This window comes from Hemiscyllium ocellatum, chromosome 31 (genome assembly GCF_020745735.1).
Source record: "Hemiscyllium ocellatum isolate sHemOce1 chromosome 31, sHemOce1.pat.X.cur, whole genome shotgun sequence".
Lineage (NCBI taxonomy): Eukaryota > Metazoa > Chordata > Chondrichthyes > Orectolobiformes > Hemiscylliidae > Hemiscyllium > Hemiscyllium ocellatum.
This window is the reverse complement of record NC_083431.1, coordinates 10,076,058-10,097,003: the sequence shown is the minus strand read 5'-3', so window position 1 is coordinate 10,097,003 and position 20,946 is coordinate 10,076,058. Positions and strand designations below refer to the sequence as shown.

General features: G+C 53.8%; 2 protein-coding genes across 3 annotated transcripts in view; one reads left to right on the top strand and one right to left on the bottom strand.

Moving 5' to 3' along the window:
- Positions 1–20,946, top strand: part of LOC132830321 (heparin cofactor 2-like) — a 182,452-nt gene that overhangs the window by 31,623 nt on the left and 129,883 nt on the right. The window contains exon 2 of one of the 2 annotated variants that reach the window (XM_060847929.1): positions 12,665–13,458. In XM_060847929.1, coding sequence (XP_060703912.1) covers positions 12,735–13,458 — 724 coding nt within the window. In that variant the 5' untranslated portion in view covers positions 12,665–12,734. Of the gene's footprint in view, positions 1–12,536; positions 13,459–20,946 lie in introns of those variants that run through there. The other variant, XM_060847928.1, reaches the window with a different exon arrangement.
- nle1 (notchless homolog 1 (Drosophila)) overlaps positions 1–20,946 on the bottom strand; it is a 257,228-nt gene that overhangs the window by 133,060 nt on the left and 103,222 nt on the right. The window lies entirely within an intron of this gene.

Here is a 20,946-nt window from a genome sequence, read left to right as displayed (position 1 = left end):
CCCCTGCTCCAACAGTCAGAACCATCCCAATGCACTCCTGCTCCAACAGTCAGAACCATCCCACTGCACCCCTGCTCCAACAGTCAGAACCATCCCACTGCACCCCTGCTCTAACAATCAGAACCATCCCACTGCACCCCTGCTCCAACAGTCAGAACCATCCTACTCTACCCCTCCTCCAACAGTCAGAACCATCTCACTGCACCCCTGCTCCAACAGTCAGAACCATCTCACTGCACCCCTGCTCCAGTCAGAACCATCCCACCGCAACCCTGCTTCAACAGTCGGAACCATCCACTGCACCCCTGCTCCAGCAATCAGAACCATCCCACTGCACCCTTGCTCCAACAGTCAGAAGCATCCTACCGCACCCTTGATCCAACAGTCAGAACCATCCCACTCCACCCCTGCTCCAACAATCAGAACCATCCCACCGCACCGCTGCTCCAACAATCAGAACTGTCCTGCCGCACCCCTGCTCCAACAATCAGAACCATCCCAATGCACCCCTGCTCCAACAGTCAGAACCACCCTACAACACCCTTGATCCAACAGTCAGAACCATCCCACTCCACCCCTGCTCCAACGATCAGCACCATCCCACCACACCCCTGCTCCAACAGTCAGAACCATCCCAATGCAGCCCTGCTCTAACAATCAGAACCATCCCACCGCACCCCTGCTCCAACAATCAGAACCATCCCACCGCACCCCTGCTCCAACAATCAGAACCATCCCACCGCACCCCTGCTCCAACAATCAGAACCACCCACTGCATCCCTGCTCCAACAGTCAGAACCGTCCCACTGCACCCCTGCTCCAGCAGTCAGAACCATCCCACTGCACCCCTGCTCCAACAGTCAGAATCATCCCACCTTACCCCTGCTCCAACAGTCAGAACCATCCCACCGCACCCCTGCTCCAACAATCAGAACAATCCCACTACACCCCTGCTCCAACAGTCAGAACCATCCCACTGCACCCTTGCTCCAACAATCAGAACCTTCCCACCTCGCCCCTGCTCCAACAGTCAGAACCATCCCACTGCACCCCTGCTCCAACAATCAGAACCTTCCCACCTCGCCCCTGCTCCAACAGTCAGAACCATCAAACCGGACCACTGCTCCAACAGTCAGAACCATCCACTGCACCACTGCTCCAACCAGTCAGAACGATCCCACCTCACCCCTGCTCCAACAGTCAGAACCATCACACCGGACCCCTGCTCCAACAGTCAGAATCACCCCACCGCACCCCTGCTCCAACCGTCGGAATCATCCCCCTGCACTTCTGCCCCAATCAGAACCGCCCCAGTACAACCCTGCTGCAACAGTCAGAACCATCCCACTCCACCCGTACTCCAACACTCCGAAGCATTCCACTGCACCCCTGCTCCAACAATCAGAACCACCCACTGCATCCCTGCTCCAACACACAGAACCGTCGCAATGCACCCTTGCTCCAACAATCAGAACCATCCCACTACACCCCTGCTCCAACAATCAGAATCATCCCACTACACCCCTGCTCCAACAATCAGAACCATCCTGCCATACCCCTGCTCCAACAGTCAGAACCATCACATCGCACCCCTGTTACAACAGTCAGAACCATCCACTGCACCCCTGCTCCAACAATCAGCACCATCCCACTCCACCCCTGCTCCAACAGTCAGAACCATCCCAATGCAGCCCTGCTCTAACAATCAGAACCATCCCACCGCACTCCTGCTCCAACAGTCAGAACCGTCCCAGTGCAACCCTGCTCCAACAATCAGAACCATCCCACTGCACCCCTGCTCCACAATCAGAACCATCCCACCGCAGCACTGCTGCAACAGTCAGAACCATCCTACCGCACCCCTGCTCCAACAATCAGAACCATCCCACTGCACCCCTGCTCCACAATCAGAACCATCCCACCGCAGCACTGCTGCAACAGTCAGAACCATCTCACTGCACCCCTGCTCCAGTCAGAACCATCCCACCGCAACCCTGCTTCAACAGTCGGAACCATCCACTGCACCCCTGCTCCAGCAATCAGAACCATCCCACTGCACCCTTGCTCCAACAGTCAGAAGCATCCTACCGCACCCTTGATCCAACAGTCAGAACCATCCCACTCCACCCCTGCTCCAACAATCAGAACCATCCCACCGCACCGCTGCTCCAACAATCAGAACTGTCCTGCCGCACCCCTGCTCCAACAATCAGAACCATCCCAATGCACCCCTGCTCCAACAGTCAGAACCACCCTACAACACCCTTGATCCAACAGTCAGAACCATCCCACTCCACCCCTGCTCCAACGATCAGCACCATCCCACCACACCCCTGCTCCAACAGTCAGAACCATCCCAATGCAGCCCTGCTCTAACAATCAGAACCATCCCACCGCACCCCTGCTCCAACAATCAGAACCATCCCACCGCACCCCTGCTCCAACAATCAGAACCATCCCACCGCACCCCTGCTCCAACAATCAGAACCACCCACTGCATCCCTGCTCCAACAGTCAGAACCGTCCCACTGCACCCCTGCTCCAGCAGTCAGAACCATCCCACTGCACCCCTGCTCCAACAGTCAGAATCATCCCACCTTACCCCTGCTCCAACAGTCAGAACCATCCCACCGCACCCCTGCTCCAACAATCAGAACAATCCCACTACACCCCTGCTCCAACAGTCAGAACCATCCCACTGCACCCTTGCTCCAACAATCAGAACCTTCCCACCTCGCCCCTGCTCCAACAGTCAGAACCATCCCACTGCACCCCTGCTCCAACAATCAGAACCTTCCCACCTCGCCCCTGCTCCAACAGTCAGAACCATCAAACCGGACCACTGCTCCAACAGTCAGAACCATCCACTGCACCACTGCTCCAACCAGTCAGAACGATCCCACCTCACCCCTGCTCCAACAGTCAGAACCATCACACCGGACCCCTGCTCCAACAGTCAGAATCACCCCACCGCACCCCTGCTCCAACCGTCGGAATCATCCCCCTGCACTTCTGCCCCAATCAGAACCGCCCCAGTACAACCCTGCTGCAACAGTCAGAACCATCCCACTCCACCCGTACTCCAACACTCCGAAGCATTCCACTGCACCCCTGCTCCAACAATCAGAACCACCCACTGCATCCCTGCTCCAACACACAGAACCGTCGCAATGCACCCTTGCTCCAACAATCAGAACCATCCCACTACACCCCTGCTCCAACAATCAGAATCATCCCACTACACCCCTGCTCCAACAATCAGAACCATCCTGCCATACCCCTGCTCCAACAGTCAGAACCATCACATCGCACCCCTGTTACAACAGTCAGAACCATCCACTGCACCCCTGCTCCAACAATCAGCACCATCCCACTCCACCCCTGCTCCAACAGTCAGAACCATCCCAATGCAGCCCTGCTCTAACAATCAGAACCATCCCACCGCACTCCTGCTCCAACAGTCAGAACCGTCCCAGTGCAACCCTGCTCCAACAATCAGAACCATCCCACTGCACCCCTGCTCCACAATCAGAACCATCCCACCGCAGCACTGCTGCAACAGTCAGAACCATCCTACCGCACCCCTGCTCCAACAATCAGAACCATCCCACTGCACCCCTGCTCCACAATCGGAACCATCCACTGCACCCTGCTCCAGCAGTCAGAACCATCACACAGCACCCCTGCTCCAACAGTCAGAATCATCCCACCTTACTCCAGCTCCAACAGTCAGAACCATCCCACCGCACCCCTGCTCCAACCGTCGGAATCATCCCACTGCACTTCTGCCCCAACAATCAGAACCGCCCCAGTGCGCCCCTCCTCCAACAATCAGAACCATCCCACCACACCCCTGCTCCAACAATCAGAACCATCCCACCTCACCCTTGCTCCAACAATCAGAACCATCCCACCGCACCCCTGCTCCAACAGTCAGAACCATCCCACCTCACCTTTGCTCCAACAGTCAGAACCATCCCACCTCACCCTTGCTCCAACAGTCAGAACCATCAAACCGGACCACTGCTCCAACAGTCAGAACCATCCACTGCACCACTGCTCCAACAGTCAGAACGATCCCACCTCACCCCTGCTCCAGTCAGAACCATCACACCGGACCCCTGCTCCAACAGTCAGAATCATCCCACCGTACCCCTGCTCCAACAGTCAGAACCATCCCACCGCACCCCTGCTCCAACCGTCGGAATCATCCCACTGCACTTCTGCCCCAACAATCAGAACCGCCCCAGTGCAACCCTGCTGCAACAGTCAGAACCATCCCAATGCACCCCTGCTCCAACAGTCAGAACCATCCCACTCTACCCCTCCTCCAACAATCAGAACGATTGCACTGCACCCTTGCCCCAACAGTCCGAACTATTCCACTCCACCCCTGCTCCAACAATCAGAACCATCCCGCCGCACCCCTGCCCCAACGATCTGAACCATCCCATGACACCCCTGCTCCAACACTCAGAACCATCCCACTCTACCCCTGCTGCAACAATCAGAACCATCCCACTGCACCCTTGCTCCAACAGTCAGAAGCATCCCACCTCATCCCTGCCCTAACATTGCCCAGGTACCAAGGCCAGTTCCCAGCCCTTGCATTGACCAGGACCAACCAACACAATTCAGGTCAGCAATCAAGCCCAGCATCTGTGGTTCCATGATGCACCAAGTGATAGTTTAGTTAGAGAAACCATTTGTTGAGTTGTGTTCTTTTGCCCTGGTTGCTGGTTGGTGCTCCTTCCCAATAGTGAAGTGGGTGTGCTCACTGTGGGGGTGCTGGCTTACAAAGGTGACAACCTCCCAGAAATCAGACCCCACCCTGAATTCCAACGCTGTAGCTTCTCCCTTATTCATCCTTCACCAGGTGCATTCCCTATCCTTCTAACAATACCACCCTTTGTTCTACAGTAGATTCCAAGATTTGTTTCACAAAATCATTGAGTTCATAGAATCATAAAGATGTACAGCACGGAAACAGACCCTTCGATCTAACCCGTCCATGCCGACCAGATATCCCAACCTAATCTCGTCCCATTTGCCAGCACTTGGCCTATATTGCTCCAAACCCTTCCTATTCATATACCAATCCAGGTGCCTTTTAAATGTTGTAATTGTACCAGCCTCCACCACTTCCTCTGGCAGCTCATTCCATACACACACCACCCTCTGTGTGAAGAAATTCCCTCTTAGGTCCCTTTTACATCTTTGCCCTCTCACCCTAAACCTATGCCCTCTAGTTCTGGACGCTCCCAACTCAGGGAAAAGACTTTGTCTATTTATCCTAATCTATGCCCCTCATAATTTTGTAAACCTCTATAAGGTCACCCCTCAACCTCCAATGCTCCAGGGAAAACAGCTCCAGCCTGTTCAGCCTCTCCCTATAGCTTAAACCCTCTAACCGTGGCAACATCCTTGTAAATCCTTTCTGAACCCTTTCAAGTTTCACAACATCTTTCCGATAGGAAGGAAACCAGAATTGCATGCAATATTCCAACAGTGGCCTAACCAATGTCCTGTACAGCAGCAACATGACCTCCCAACTCCTGTACTCAATACTCTGACCAATAAAGGAAAGCATATCAAATGCTTTCTTCACTATCCTGTCTACCTGCGACTCCACTTTCAAGGAGCTATGAATCTGCACTCCAAGGTCTCTTTGTTCAGCAACACTCCTTGGGACATTAAGTGTATAAGTCCTGCTCAGATTTGCTTTCCCAAAATGCAGCACCTTGCAGTTATCTAAATTAAACTCCATCTGCCACTCCTCAGCCCATTGGCCCATCTGATCAAGGTCTTGTTGTAATCTGAGATAACCTTCTTCAACGTCCACTACACTCCAAGTCATAGAGTCCCTAGAGTGTGGAAGCAGGCCATTTAGCCCATCAAATTCACACTGACCCTCTGAAGAGCATCTCACCCACTCCCCCCAACCCCTTTAATCCAGCATTATCAATGACGAATCCAACTATTCTGTATATCTCTGAACACTATGGATAATTTCCTATTGCCAATCCAATTGACCTGCACATCTTTGGACTGTGGGAGGAAACTGGAATACCTGGAGGAAACCCAAGCCGACACGGGGAGATTGTGCAAACTTGTCACAGATAGGTATCCAAGAGTGGTGTCAAACCCAGGTCCCTGGTACTGTGAGGCAGCAGTGCTAACCACTGAGCCACTGTGCTGCTGTACAGATCAAGGTTGTACAGACCTTCTTCCTGACCATTTCAAATTGCCATCAACACCTCCCCTGCTCAGCTAGCCCATCCTGGACCCCTCAAGAAAACACCTCCCACTATCAGGTTTAGTAGTTGAATCCCATTATTGGCCTTGCAGACTCCAGGCGAAGGGGTGAGGTGGACTAAACTCATCTCAAACGGCCTATCTCTTCAAAGACTGCAATTTCCCCTCCTGTGTGGTCGATGATGCCCTCCAGGATATATTCTCCACTTCCTGCACCTCTGCTCTTGAACCCCACACTTCCAACTCAACAATCACCAACCTCTGGATACATTGCATCATCCTCTGCTACTTCCACCACCTATAAACAGACCCCACCACTAGGGATATATTTCCCTCCCCACCCCTATCAGTTTTTTTGGAGAGACCATTCCCTCCGGAACTCCCATGTCAGACCTATGTCCCCACCAGCCCAGACCCCACTCCTTGCACCCTCATCTCCATCCAAGGACCCAAAGGATCCTTCCACATCAGACAGAGACCTGAGTCAAGAATTGAACCTGGGACCCTGGTTCCTGCACCTCCACCCATGTTATCTACTGTATCTATTGCACCTGATGTGATCTCCTTTACAGCAGGGAGACAGGACACCAACTTGCGCCAACATGTTTCATAGAGCATCTCTGGTCCACCCACACCAACCAACCCCACTGCCCCTTGGCCAAACACTTCAACTCCCCCTGCCATTCCCCCCCAAAGGGCCTCCTCCACTGCCAAACCCTAACCACCTGCCATTCTGGGACCCTGCAACCTCATGGGCTCAATGTGGATTTCAACAGTTTCTTCATTTCCCCTCCTCCCACATTATCCCAGTCCCAAGCCTCCATCTTGGTACCATCCTCTTGACTTGTCCATCACCTATCTGCTCCACCCTTCCCTCTGACCTATCGCCTCCCCACCCACCTTCATCTACCTATCGCATTCTCAGCTACTTTGCCCCCAGCACCCCCCCATCTATCTCTCAGCCCCCTTGACCCACATGCCTCATTCCTGATGAAGGGTTTATGCCCAAAACATTGATTCTCCTGCTCCCCCCACTCCTCCCATTTATGTGTCAGCCCTGACCCATGTGCCTCATGGTGGCCCAGTGGTTAGCAGTGCTGCCTCACAGCACTGGGGTCCCAGGTTCAATTCCAGCCTCAGGTGTCTATCTGTGTGGAGATTGCACATTCTCCCCATGTCTGTGTGGGTTTCCTCTGGGTGCTCCGATTTCCTCCCACAGTCACAAAGATGTGCAGGTCAGGTGAATTGGCTATGCTAAATTGCAACATAAGGTTCAGTGCATTAGTCAGAAGGAAATGGGGTCTGGGTGGGTAACTCTTCAGAGGGTCAGTGTGGACTTGTTGGGCCGAAGGGCCTGTTTCCACACTGTAGGGAATCTAATCATTCCTGGTGAAGGGCTTATGTCCAAAATGTCAATTCTCCAGCAGCACACTCTCTACTCTGATCTCAGTCCTCGCGCTCTCCGTGGAATAAACTCATGCCGATGATCTGCAGGTAAGTTCTGTAGGTAATTGTGCAATAGCCAGGCTTTAACTGCATGACGTGGGACCATCATGTTTTACTTTGTGGGGACAGAACTGGTTCCTTCCTGAACTTCAGTAATGCTCCCAAGAGGAGCTGGTGATAAATTTATTCATGTGGTTGCAATGCCAGATTCCATTAGCAGCAGCCAAGTCGTGCATCTGGCGGAAAGAAAGAGTCAGAAACAGCAGGAGGAGAGACGAACAAAACAGAAGAATTGCTTTTCCAGTGAATTAACAGTGAACTCAACACAGCTTCAAAAAAAAACAGCGAATTGACCATCTGCACAGTTCATTATACTGTGCTATTTTATCAGCCAGAATCGATAATCTTTTGAGTGCTGGTCTGATAACACTTATCTCGCAGCCCATGCATCTTAAGCTGCTAAGCTTCAGAGACGATTTTTATAGAAGGTAATGGATATGTGGAGAGGAGACTACATCCAGCTAACATGCACTCTGGAGACCGACACAAAGCAATATAACACATTGACGGGTTGAAATGATGTCTGCATTGTGCCTGGGATCTCAACCCAAAGATTTATTATTGCCATTGCACAGAATTTAGAAAGCGCTATTATTTATAGTACCAGGATTTCATAGCCCTTCAATTTTCTCTCCTCGTTTCATGAGTAGGTCTATGGGCCTGGGCTCCATTCACGTTGTTGGTGTGTGGGTCCTGACAGTGAACGTGAAAGCAGGCAGGTGGTATCTTAGTTACACACCCCACTCCTGTAGTCCCACGTGCAAAAGCAAAAAGGCGCACACAGGCACAGACTCATATATACAGACATAACGCAAACACTCTCAGTTGCAAAACCAACGGATGTTGAAGTCACACACACACACACACAAAAACACACACACAATCGAGTGTCAGCCACTGGGAAGCAATGAGGAGTAGGATTCCTGGCTGATTCTCCCATTCCTAGTTCTATCAGTTTTACAAAAGCTCCAACCGAGATCCATTAACTCAGCTCAGACCAAGCATGACCAGCTCCTGAGTATGACACCAGGCAGTGTGGATTCACCCATTATTCGGTTTGAACAATCTCACTGCAATGCTCTTGCGTGGGACAAAGACTCATCAGTCAGCATCAGGCAAGAGCACAAGAAGTTGGAAGAGGAGTAGACCATTCGGCCCATCAAGCCTGCTCCATCATTCAATATAATTGTGGCTGACCTGCCCGCTCCCCACAATCCCTCAATTACCTGAGACACCGAAGATCTGTCTATCCCAGGATCACGGAGACATAGTGGAAGGTCCTTTAACCCATCACGTCCGCACCAATCAGAAACCACCACCTTACATTTCTACATCGGAGCTTCCACATTCCAAAGATTCTCAAAGGTTGAGCGAAATAAGTTCTCCTCCTCTCAGTCCGAAATGATAGGCCCCTTATCCACAGAGTTTTAAATTCCCTAAGTAGGAGAATGAGTTTTGATGAGGTCATGTCTCATTCTACAATGGATTTAATTTGCTCAGCTTCTCCTCTCAGAAGGTTCCAATCTCACCAATATCGTGCGATTCCATTATAATTCCGTTATAATTCAATACACCACAAATTCTTTTGTAGTGCAAAGGTCTCACAATTTCCAAATGCGGTAAATCTTTATTTCATAAGTTTTAAAAAAGCAGACGTTTAGGTTTTTCTCATTAACGCAGTCCAGCTGTAACATGGTTTCACTTTCTGGACCCCAGCAATCACAATAGATTTCTACTGCATGTCATTCCTTAAATACAGACATCAAAACTGCACACTGTACTCCAGATGTGGTCTCACCAATGCAGTGTACGATTGGATCAAGACAGTTTTTCTCCCTACACTTTGATTCTTTTGTGATAAAGGCCAACATGTCAGCTCCCTTCCTTATTATTTGGTGATCCTTCCTTCACCCCACCTCCTGGCTCCTCATCTGATTTCAGGGAGGGTACAAAGTCAAAAAAGTAAGATGCTTTAATAAAAATGAGGTTAACTTATTCTCTCTCCATCCAATGAAGCACAATTTAGAGCCATAGAGTCTTAGAGATGTACAGCACGGAAACAGACCTTTTGGTTCGACTAGTCCATGCCTACCAGATATCCCAACCTAATCTAGTCCCATTTCCCAGCACTTGGCCCATATTCCTCTAAACCCTTCCTATTCATATACCCATCCAGATGTCTTTTAAATGTTGCAATTGTACCAGCCTCTGCCACTTCCTCTGGCAGCTCATTCCATACATGGTGAAAACGTTGCCCCTTAGGTCCCTTTTATATCTTTCCCCTCTCACCCTAAACCTATGCCCTCTAGTTCTGGACTCCCCCACCCCAGGAAAAGACTTTGTCTATTTATCCTATCCATGCCCCTCATGATTTTACAAACCTCTTTAAAGTCACCGACGCTCCAGGGAAAACAGCTCCAGCCTATTCAGTCTCTCACTACACCTTAAATCCTCCAACAGGCAACATCTTTGTAAATCTTTTCTGAACCCTTTCAAGTTTCGTAACATTCTTCCAATAGGAGGGAGACCAGAATTGCACGCAGTATTCCAAAACTTTCCGTCCTTTTCCAATTTAATTTCCAAAGTAGCTGCCCAAAAGTCTGGTTGCAGAATTGGAAACAGCTGGAGTTGCCCAGGGTGTGGACTGACCCAACCATGAAGCTCTATGATTTGTCAAACAAATGAAGGTTCCTTGCTGGTTATATGTGGTGGGTATTATTCAATAGCAGCTAGCAGCTACTCCATTGCATTGTCAGCTCTGGCTCAAAGGATAGCATTGATGTCTCAGATATCAGTGGGCTGTAGGTTCAAACCCTGTTCCAGAGACTTAAGGAAATTGTTAATAGTGAAATGTCCAGTGTCGTGTGGATGGGGTGCTCATTGTGCACTTGAGGTTTCATAAGTTGATTGTAATTTGGGACTGTCACATAATGTGGAAATTGTCCATGCTGACCAGCTTTCCTCAACTCACTTTGGCCCATATTTTCCTCTTCACGTACCTGTCTAAATGCCTTTTAAATGTTGCAATTGTACTCGCTTCTTCCACTTCCTGTGTTGTAACTGCACCAGCCTCTCCTACTTCCTGTGTTGCAATTGAACCCACCTCCACCACTTCCTGTGTTGTAATTATACCCGTCTCTACCTCTTCATGTGTTGTAATTATACCCGTCTCTACCACTTCCTGTGTTGTAATTGAACCCGCCTCTACCTCTTCCTGTGTTGTAACTGTACCCGCCTCTACCACATCCTCTGGCAGCTCATTCCATGCACACACTACCATCTGTGTGGAAAAGTTACCCCCCTAGGTATTTTTTAAATCTTTCCCCTCTCACCTTAAACCTATGCCCTATAATCTTGGAATACCCTATCCTGGGAAAAAGACCCTGGCTATTCGCCCTATCCCTTGTCCCTCATGATTTTATAAACCTGTATAAGGTCATCCCTCAGCCTCTGATGCTTGTGGGAAAACAGCCCCAGCCTGTTCAGCCTCTGTTAATAACTCAAACATCTCTTTAATTCAGGGCTAAATGGAGGAATAAAGAGAGTTGTGAAACATGTTATGATTTCTGAGTGATAACAAGCCAGGTTGGCTTGGTTACTATGGGAACACAGCAGTCCAGGTTGATTTGCTGGGGAAATTTGCTGGTCTTCAGAGCATTTCTGAAAACTGCCTTTCAATGGCCACTTGATTTTACAAGAGTGAATGCATCACAAGTTGAGAGTGATGTTCCTGTGAAATTGATTGTTCTGTGAAGACAGCTGTACATAATAAAAGCAAAGTCACCATCATCTTACTGAACCATAGTTCTGCCCCTGCACGAGGGAGAGGTTGATGTCTGGTGGCGAGCAACTCTTTGGAACAGAATAGATTAGTACGAGCCCAGACACTGAAGTTCCTCTGACTGCACCATACCTACATACCAGGAGCTGGAATAAATATTTGTTGAATCATTCAGCACCATGTTATTCACATCGAATGCTACAGGAGCTAACATAGGGCATCATCAGGTATGAATAAACACCCTGATGAAGACAAAAGCCTGCCATAGGGTAGGAGATCTCTTGTATGTATCTTGCCCCATAGTCACACATTTCAGGTCAATACATAAGTGGAGAGCTGTGAATGGCACCCCTTTGGAGGGGAACAGGTGTATGGTGGCAATTTGAAATATTGAGAAAGTTCTGTAATGTCCTTTTACAAATCCTACGATTTGGGTAAAACAGTAACTTGCACTGACCATCATTCAACAGGGACTCCATTCAAAAATCAGGAGAAAGAAATGTAGAAAGATTACTGCTTTTAAATTGTGTCTTTCTGACCTCAAGAGTGCCTTGCTACCAATGACCTCGGATAAAAGTGCCAAACAAATTCCACTCCCTGCAAAACCTGTTGTAAAGAGATTGTCAAAGCCAGACCAAAGCAGACACCATTTGGCAGCTCTTTCCTTGCTTTTAGACAAAATAACTACACCCTACACATGGAAATAATTAGCGATGGAAAGAAAAACGCAGCATCCTATCCGTTGCTGCACCAACTGCCCCTTTAAAGTAAGGAAGTCTCTCTCTCTCTCTCCAAACAGTACGTAACAGGGTCCTCCCCATTCTTAATGAATTGCAGTTGTTCTGGCCCAGCTCAGGGAATTCTTGTATGTCTGCCTTTAACCTTTGGGATTTATTTAGCCGATGGGGTCACCTCATGTTGTGCAACAGCTGTGATGTAAAAGTAAAAGATTAATTTGGAAAGTGGAGCTTTTTAAAGTCGGGTTTGGAGAGAGCAGACTGCTCTTTGCGTTTCGGACTGATAGGGAGGATCCTCAAAAGGAAATTACAGACTTCTTTTACTTTATTTAAAAAGAAACAGTGAGTGTTTGAAGAACGTAAAGATGATGTTTTCTTCATTTAGATTTTTACTGTGTAGCCTGGATTTCGTCAGCACAGCAGCAGCAGTAGCTAGCTTTGATACTGGGCATATAATGCCAATTGAAAGCAACACTCTGACCAGAGAGCTCCATGTCCCTGACCTAGATGAGTATGACTACACTGAGCTTGAAGACTATGGTGATGATGAAGACAACTATGGCTTCATAGAAGACATGTTTGTAAACAAGAAGCCATTTGCAGCTCCCCAGAGCTCAGAGTCCATACGTAAGAAATTCAGGGGTAAATCTCGGATCCAACGCCTGTCCTTGGTCAACACCAATTTTGCATTTAACTTCTACAGGGCCTTGCTGAGGTCCCAACCAGCTTCCAAGAACGTGGTCTTCTCTCCTTTCGGGCTCTCCAGCATGATGGCAATGGTCATGGTAGGGACTTCCAACAGGACACAGGAACAGATCTCCCAAGTTCTGGGCTTTGACCATTTTGTCACCTCCAAGCCAGGGGTTACAGGAAATGAGGTGCTGCAAGACATCTTCCACAAGCTCATCCACAGGCTCTTCAAGCACGACTTTGGATACACGCTGAAAGATTTCTCTGGCATCTTCGTCAGGGAAGGGCTGAAGATTCGGAAACCCTTCAGGGAGTGGTTGAAGAATTACTACGGGGCACACACACAGTCTGTGGACTTTTCGGACCCCCAGGCTCTCACCAAGCTCAATCAGCTGATTGTGAAGACCACCAAGGGGAAGCTTCAAGATGTGGTGGGAGACATTGACCCCCAGACTGTGATGCTCATTTACCAAGCATTACACTTCAAAGGTCAGTGTTATAGGATAAATGGTTACTTAAACCTTTGATTCAGGTATATTTGCATAGATAGATATTGGGCCAGAATTGGCTGTCCAAATAACATTCCAATCAATATTGCACCCTTGTATTTGTGTAAATAACTTCTGATCAGGGTTGAGTGCACTTTAGAAAGTGTGTCTCCAATGCTTAATGTCTGTGTTATACTACAGTGCTGTTAGCTTGCCATTACACAGTTTGTCTCTGAAGTGTATTGAATGGAATTCAGCTGTTGTACTCTCTGGTGGACATGAATTATTCCTGCTCCAGAAAGTTAAGTTTTGTCCATTCCAAGCTAAGTACTTTTTAACAACGTGACAAGCGTTAATTGCTTTCAAACAACCTCCCTGGCACTGCAAATGATCTATTACATTCGTGGAATTGGATCTTTTAGGTTTTAATTATTGGGTATTTTAAACATGTCAAACTCTTAAAAATTCTATTATGTCTTTTTTTTCCCCTGTCTCTTGTAATCCAATCTTTCTTTCTCTCTCCATTTTTATTCCTGCATCTGATTTGACATTGAATTCATCCGCTTTAATTTACACTTTCCTCTAGCTCTTGCACTATTAATTTACAATCCTTCAATCTTGATTACGGAGGTACAATTACTCACACTGATCACTCAGCTCTCCAGCTTCTCACAGTGTTATGTTGTCAGCTCTGACTTTCAGGAACTTGCCTTTAATATACCCAGTCAACACTAAACACCAGCAGACACTACAGCATGCCTAGCCACTGCACATGACTGTTAACAGGGTAGTGAGGGTACCTTTTCCTATACTGAGATTGTAGTAAGTGCACTGCAGAATGTAAACTGCAACAATTCCCAGGCAGTATGACAGTTTAATAGCATGAATCTATCAAAGTACAAGGGATTCTATGTTTTTAAAATTATTTCATGGTGCCATATTACTATTTGCTCAGGAGAGAGAGAGAGCTGACTGGCACTGGTCGAACCTAGGGGTCACCAACTTTCAGTGACGATAAAGTACTCAACTTCTAGTCCGTTTCCAACATGACAACATGCCCCTGGGCTTCAGAACACCAGGCCCTGCTGACTCTGCATACTGCTTCCGTCCGGGACTCTTTCTGCTCACCGGTCTGGGAACCACTCTGCTCCCTGCTCCAGGACTCTGTCTGCTCCCCGTTCCAGGACTCGCTCTGCTCCCCGCTCCGAGACCCTCTCTGTTGCCCACTCCGGGACTCTCACTGTTCCCCGCCCCGGGACTCTCTCTGCTCCCCGCTCCGTGACTCTCTCTGCTCCCTGCTCCGGGACTGACTCTACTCCCCGCTCCGGAACTGACTCTGTTCCCGGCTCCGGGACTCCCTCTGTTCCCCACTCCGGACTCTCTCTGCTCCCCGCTCCAGGTCTCACTCTGCTCCCCGCGCCGGGATTTTCTCTGTTCCCCGCTCCAGGACTCTCTCTGCTCCCCGCTCCGGGACTGTCTCTCCTCCCTGCTCCGGGATTCTCTCTGTTCCCCGCTCCGGGACTGTCTCTGCTCCCCGCTCCGGGACTGTCTCTGCTCCCCACTCCGGGACTGTCTCTGCTCCCCGCTCCGGGATTCTCCTTGCTCCCCGCTCCGGGACTCACTGCTCCCCGCTCCAGGTCTCACTCTGTTCCCCGCTCCAGGACTGACTCTGCTCCCCGCTCCGGGATTCTCTCTGCTCCCCGCTCCGGGACTCACTCTGCTCCCCACTCCGGAGTCTCTCTGCTCCCCGCTCCGGGACTGTCTCTGCTCCCCGCTCCAATCCCCGCTCCGGGACACTCTCTGCTCCCCAATCTGGGATTCACTCCGCTCCCCGCTCCGGGACACACTCTGCTCCCCGCTCCGGGACTCTCGCTGCTCCCCACTCTGAGACGCTCCTGCTCCCGCACCGGGACACTCTCTGCTCTCCACCCTGGGATTCTCTCTGCTACCCGCTCCAGGACTGCCTCTGCTTCCTGCTCCGGGTCTGATTCTGCTTCCCGCTCCGGGACTCTCTCTGCTCCCCGCTGTGGGACCTGCTCTGCTCCCCGCTCCAGGGACTCTCTCTGCTCCCTACTCCGGGACTGACTCTGCTCCCCGCTCTGAGACGCTCCCTGCTTCCCGCTCCGGGACTGACTCTGCTCCCCGCTCCAGGATTCTCTCTGCTCCCTGCTCCTAGACTCTCTCTGTTCCCCGCTCCAGGACTCTCTCTGCTCCCCGCTCCGGGACTGACACTGGTCCCCGCTCCGGGAGTCTCTCTGCTCCCCGTTCCCGGTCTCACGCTGTTCCCCGCTCCGGGACTCTCTCTGCTCCGCGCTCCGGGTCTCTCTCTGTTCCCCGCTCCGGGACTCATTCTGCTTCCCGTTCCAGACTGCCTCTGCTCCCTGCTCCGGGACTCTCTCTGCTGCCCGCTCCGGGTCTCACTCTGTTCCTCGCACCTGGACTGACTCTGCTCCCCGCTCTGAGTCTCTCTCTGCTCCCTGTTCCGGGACTGACTCTGCTCCCTCTCCGGGACTGACTCTGCTCCCTGCTCCAGGACTCTCTCTGCTCCCTGCTTTGGGACTCTCTCTGTTCCCCGCTCCGGGACTCATTCTGCTACCCGCTCCGGGACTGCCTCTGCTCCCCACTCCGGGATTTCTGTGTTCCCCACTCCAGGACACACACTACTCCCCGCTCCAGGACACACACTACTCCCCGCTCCGGGACTCACTCTGTTCCTCACTCTGGGACTGACTCTGTTCCCCGCTCCGGGACTCACTCTGCTCCCTGCTCCGGGACTCACTCTGTTCCCCGCTCCGGGACTCTCTCTGCTCCCTGCTCCGGGACTCACTCTGCTCCCGGCTCCAGGTCTCACTCTGCTCCCCACTCCGGGATTCTCTCTGCTCCCCACTCCGGGACTCTCCTTACTCCCTGCACCGAGTCTGTCTCTGCTCCCTGCTCCGGGACTCTCCTTGCTCCCTGCTCTGAGACGCTCACTGCTCTCCACTCTGGGATTCTCTCTGCTCTCCGCTCTGGGACTCGCTCTGCTTCCCGCACCAGGACTCTCTCTGCTCCCCGCTCCGGGACTCACTTTGTTCCCCGCTCCAGAACTCTCGCTGCTCCCGGCTCCGCGTCTCTCTCTGTTTCCTGCTCTGGGACGGTTCCGGGACGGTCTCTGTTCTCCGCTCCGGCACTCTCCCTGTTCCCCGCTCCAGGACTCTCTCTGCTCCCTGCTCCGGGACTCTCTCTGCTCCCCGCGCCGGGATTTTCTCTGTTCCCCGCTCCGGGACTGTCTCTGTTCCCCGCTCGGGGACTCTCTCTGCTCCCCACTCCGGGACTGTCTCTGCTCCCTGCTCCGGGATTCTGTCTGTTCCCCGCTCCGGGACTGTCTCTGCTCCCCGCTCCGGGACTGTCTCTGCTTCCCGCTCCGGGACTGTCTCTGCTCCCTGCTCCGGGATTCTCCTTGCTCCCCGCTCCGGGACTCACTCTGCTCCCCGCTCCAGGTCTCACTCTGTTCCCCGCTCCGGGACTGACTCTGCTCCCCGCTCCGGGACTTTCTCTGCACCCCACTCCGGGTCTCACTCTGTTCCCCACTCCAGGACTGACTCTGCTCCCCGCTCCGAGTCTTTCTCTGCTCCCCGCTCCGGAACTGTCTCTGCTCCCTGCTCCGGGATTCTCCTTGCTCCCTGCTCCGGGACTCACTCTGCTCCCTGCTCCAGAACTCTCGCTGCTCCCGGCTCCGGGTCTCGCTCTCTGTTTCCTGCTCTGGGACTGTTCCGGGACGGTCTCTGTTCTCCGCTCCGGCACTCACCCTGTTCCCCGCTCCAGGACTCTCTCTGCTCCCTGCTCCGGGACTCACTCTGCTCCCGGCTCCAGGTCTCACTCTGCTCCCCACTCCGGGATTCTCTCTGCTCCCCACTCCGGGACTCTCCTTACTCCCTGCACCGAGTCTGTCTCTGCTCCCTGCTCCGGGACTCTCCTTGCTCCCTGCTCTGAGACGCTCACTGCTCTCCACTCTGGGATTCTCTCTGCTCTCCGCTCTGGGACTCGCTCTGCTTCCCGCACCAGGACTCTCTCTGCTCCCCGCTCCGGGACTCACTTTGTTCCCCGCTCCAGAACTCTCGCTGCTCCCGGCTCCGCGTCTCTCTCTGTTTCCTGCTCTGGGACTGTTCCAGGACGGTCTCTGTTCTCCGCTCCGGCACTCTCCCTGTTCCCCGCTCCAGGACTGTCTCTGCTCCCCGCTCCGGGACTCTCTCTGCACCCTGCTCCGGGTCTCACTCTGTTCCCCACTCCGGGACTATCTCTGCTCCCCGCTCCAGGATTCTCTCTGCTCCCCGCTCCGAGTCTCACTCTGCTCCCCGCTCCGAGTCTCACTCTGCTCCCCACTCAGGGACTGTCTCCGCTCCCCGCTCCGGGACTGACTCTGCTCCCCGCTCCGGGACTCTCCTTACTCCCCGCTCTGAGACGCTCCCTGCTCCCTACTCCGGGACTCGCTCTGCTCCCCGCTTCGGGACTCACTCTGCTCATCACTCTGGGATTCTCTCTGCTCCCCGTTCCCGGTCTCACTCTGTTCCCCGCTCCGGGACTCTCTCTGCTCCCCGCTCCGGGACTGACATCTGCTCCCCACTCCGGGATTCTCTCTGCTCCCCGCTCCGGGACTCTCATTGCTCCCTGCTCCGGAACTCTCTCTGCTTCCCGTTCCAGACTGCCTCTGCTCCTGCTCCGGGACTGTCTCTGCTCCCCGCTCCGGGACTCGCTCTGCTCCCCGCTCCAGGACTGACTCTGCTCCCCGCTCCGGGAGTCTCTCTGCTCCCCGTTCCCGGTCTCACTCTGTTCCCCGCTCCGGGACTCTCTCTGCTCCCCGCTCCGGGTCTCACTCAGTTCTCCGCTCCGGGACTGTCTCTGTTCCCCACTCCGGGATTCTCTCTGTTCCCCACTCCAGGACTGTCTCTGCTCCCCGCTCCGGGACTCTCTCTGCACCCCGCTCCGGGTCTCACTCTGTTCCCCGCTCCGGGACTGACTCTGCTCTCCGCTCCAAGTCTCTCTCTGCTCCCCGCTCCAGAACTCTCGCTACTCCCGGCTCCGGGTCTCTCTCTGTTTCCTGCTCTGGGACTGTTCCAGGACGGTCTCTGTTCTCCGCTCCGGCACACACCCTGTTCCCTGCTCCAGGACTCTCTCTGCTCCCTGCTCCGGGACTCACTCTGCTCCCGGCTCCAGGTCTCACTCTGCTCCCCACTCCAGGATTCTCTCTGCTCCCCACTCCGGGACTCTCCTTACTCCCTGCATCGAGTCTGTCTCTGCTCCCTGCTCCGGGACTCTCCTTGCTCCCCGCTCTGAGACGCTCACTGCTCTCCACTCTGGGATTCTCTCTGCTCTCCGCTCTGGGACTCGCTCTGCTCCCTGCTCCAGGACTGACTCTGCTCCCCACTCCGGGGCTCTCTCTGCACCCCGCTCCGGGACTGTCTCTGCTCCCCGCTCCAATCCCCGCTCCGGGACTCTCTCTGCTCCCCACTCTGGGATTCTCTCCGCACCCCGGTCTGGGACTGCCTCTGCTTCCCGCACCAGGACTCTCTCTGCTCCCCGCTCCGGGACACACTTTGTTCCCCGCTCCGGAACTCTCGCTGCTCCCGGCTCCGCGTCTCTCTCTGTTTCCTGCTCTGGGACTGTTCCGGGACGGTCTCTGTTCTCCGCTCCAGGACTGTCTCTGCTCCCCGCTCCGGGACTCTCTCTGCTCCCCGCTCCGGGTCTCACTCTGCTCCCCGCTCCGGGACTCTCCCTGTTCCCTGCTCTGGGACCCGCTCTGCTCCCCGCTCCGGGACTGTCTCTGCTCCCCGCTCTGGGACCCGCTCTGCTCCCCGCTCCGGGACTGTCTCTGCTCCCCGCTCCGGGATTCTCTCTGCTCCCCGCTCCGGGACTCTCTCTGCACCCTGCTCCGGGTCTCACTCTGTTCCCCACTCCGGGACTATCTCTGCTCCCCGCTCCGGGATTCTCTCTGCTCCCCGCTCCGGGATTCTCTCTGCTCCCCGCTCCGGGACTGTCTCTGCTCCCTGCTCCAGGATTCTCTCTGCTCCCGTTCCGGGACTCACTCTGCTCCCTGATCTGAGACGGTCCCTGCTCCCACTCCAGGACACTCTCTGCTCTACACTCTGGGATTCTCTGTGCTTCCTGCTCCGGGACTGATTCTTCTCCCCGTTCCGGGACTCACTCTGCTCCCCGCTCCGGACTCTCTCTCCTTCCCGCTCCGGGACTCACTCTGTACCCCGCTCCGGGACTCACTCTGCTCCCCGCTCCGGGACTCTCGCTGCTCCCCGCTCTGAGACGCTCCCTGCTCCCACTCCGGGATTCTCTCTGCTCCCCACTCCGGCACTCTCCTTACTCCCTGCACCGAGTCTGTCTCTGCTTCCCGCACCAGGACTCTCTCTGCTCCCCGCTCCGGGACTCACTTTGTTCCCCGCTCCAGAACTCTCGCTGCTCCCGGCTCCGCGTCTCTCTCTGTTTCCTGCTCTGGGACTGTTCCGGGACGGTCTCTGTTCTCCGCTCCGGCACTCTCCCTGTTCCCCGCTCCAGGACTGTCTCTGCTCCCCGCTCCGGGACTCTCTCTGCTCCCCGCTCTGGGTCTCACTCTGCTCCCCGCTCCGGGACTCTCCCTGTTCCCTGCTCTGGGACCCGCTCTGCTCCCCGCTCCGGGACTGTCTCTGCTCCCCGCTCCGGGATTCTCTCTGCTCCCCGCTCCGGGACTCTCTCTGCACCCTGCTCCGGGTCTCACTCTGCTCCCCACTCCGGGACTATCTCTGCTCCCCACTCCAGGATTCTCTCTGCTCCCCGCTCTGGGGCTGTCTCTGCTCCCCGCTCCGAGTCTCACTCTGCTCCCCGCTCCGGGACTCTCCTTACTCCCCGCTCTGAGACGCTCCCTGCTCCCTACTCCGGGACTCGCTCTGCTCCCCGCTTCGGGACTCACTCTGCTCACCACTCTGGGATTCTCTCTGCTCCCCGTTCCCGGTCTCACTCTGTTCCCCGCTCCGGGACACTCTCTGCTCCCCGCTCCGGGACTGACATCTGCTCCCCACTCCGGGATTCTCCCTGCTCCCCACTCCGGGATTCTCTCTGCTCCCCGCTCCGGGACTCTCATTGCTCCCTGCTCCGGGACTCTCACTGCTTCCCGTTCCAGACTGCCTCTGCTCTCTGCTCCGGGACTGTCTCTGCTCCCCGCTCCGGGACTCGCTCTGCTCCCCGCTCCAGGACTGACTCTGCTCCCCGCTCCAGGACTGACTCTGCTCCCCGCTCCGGGAGTCTCTCTGCTCCCCGCTCCGGGTCTCACTCAGTTCTCCGCTCCGGGACTGCCTCTGCTCCCCGCTCCGGGACTCTCTCTGCACCCCGCTCCGGGACTGTCTCTGCTCCCCGCTCCGGGACTGTCTCTGCTCCCCGCTCCGGGACTCTCTCTGCACCCCGCTCCAGGTCTCACTCTGTTCCCCGCTCCGGGACTGACTCTGCTCCCCGCTCCAAGTCTCTCTCT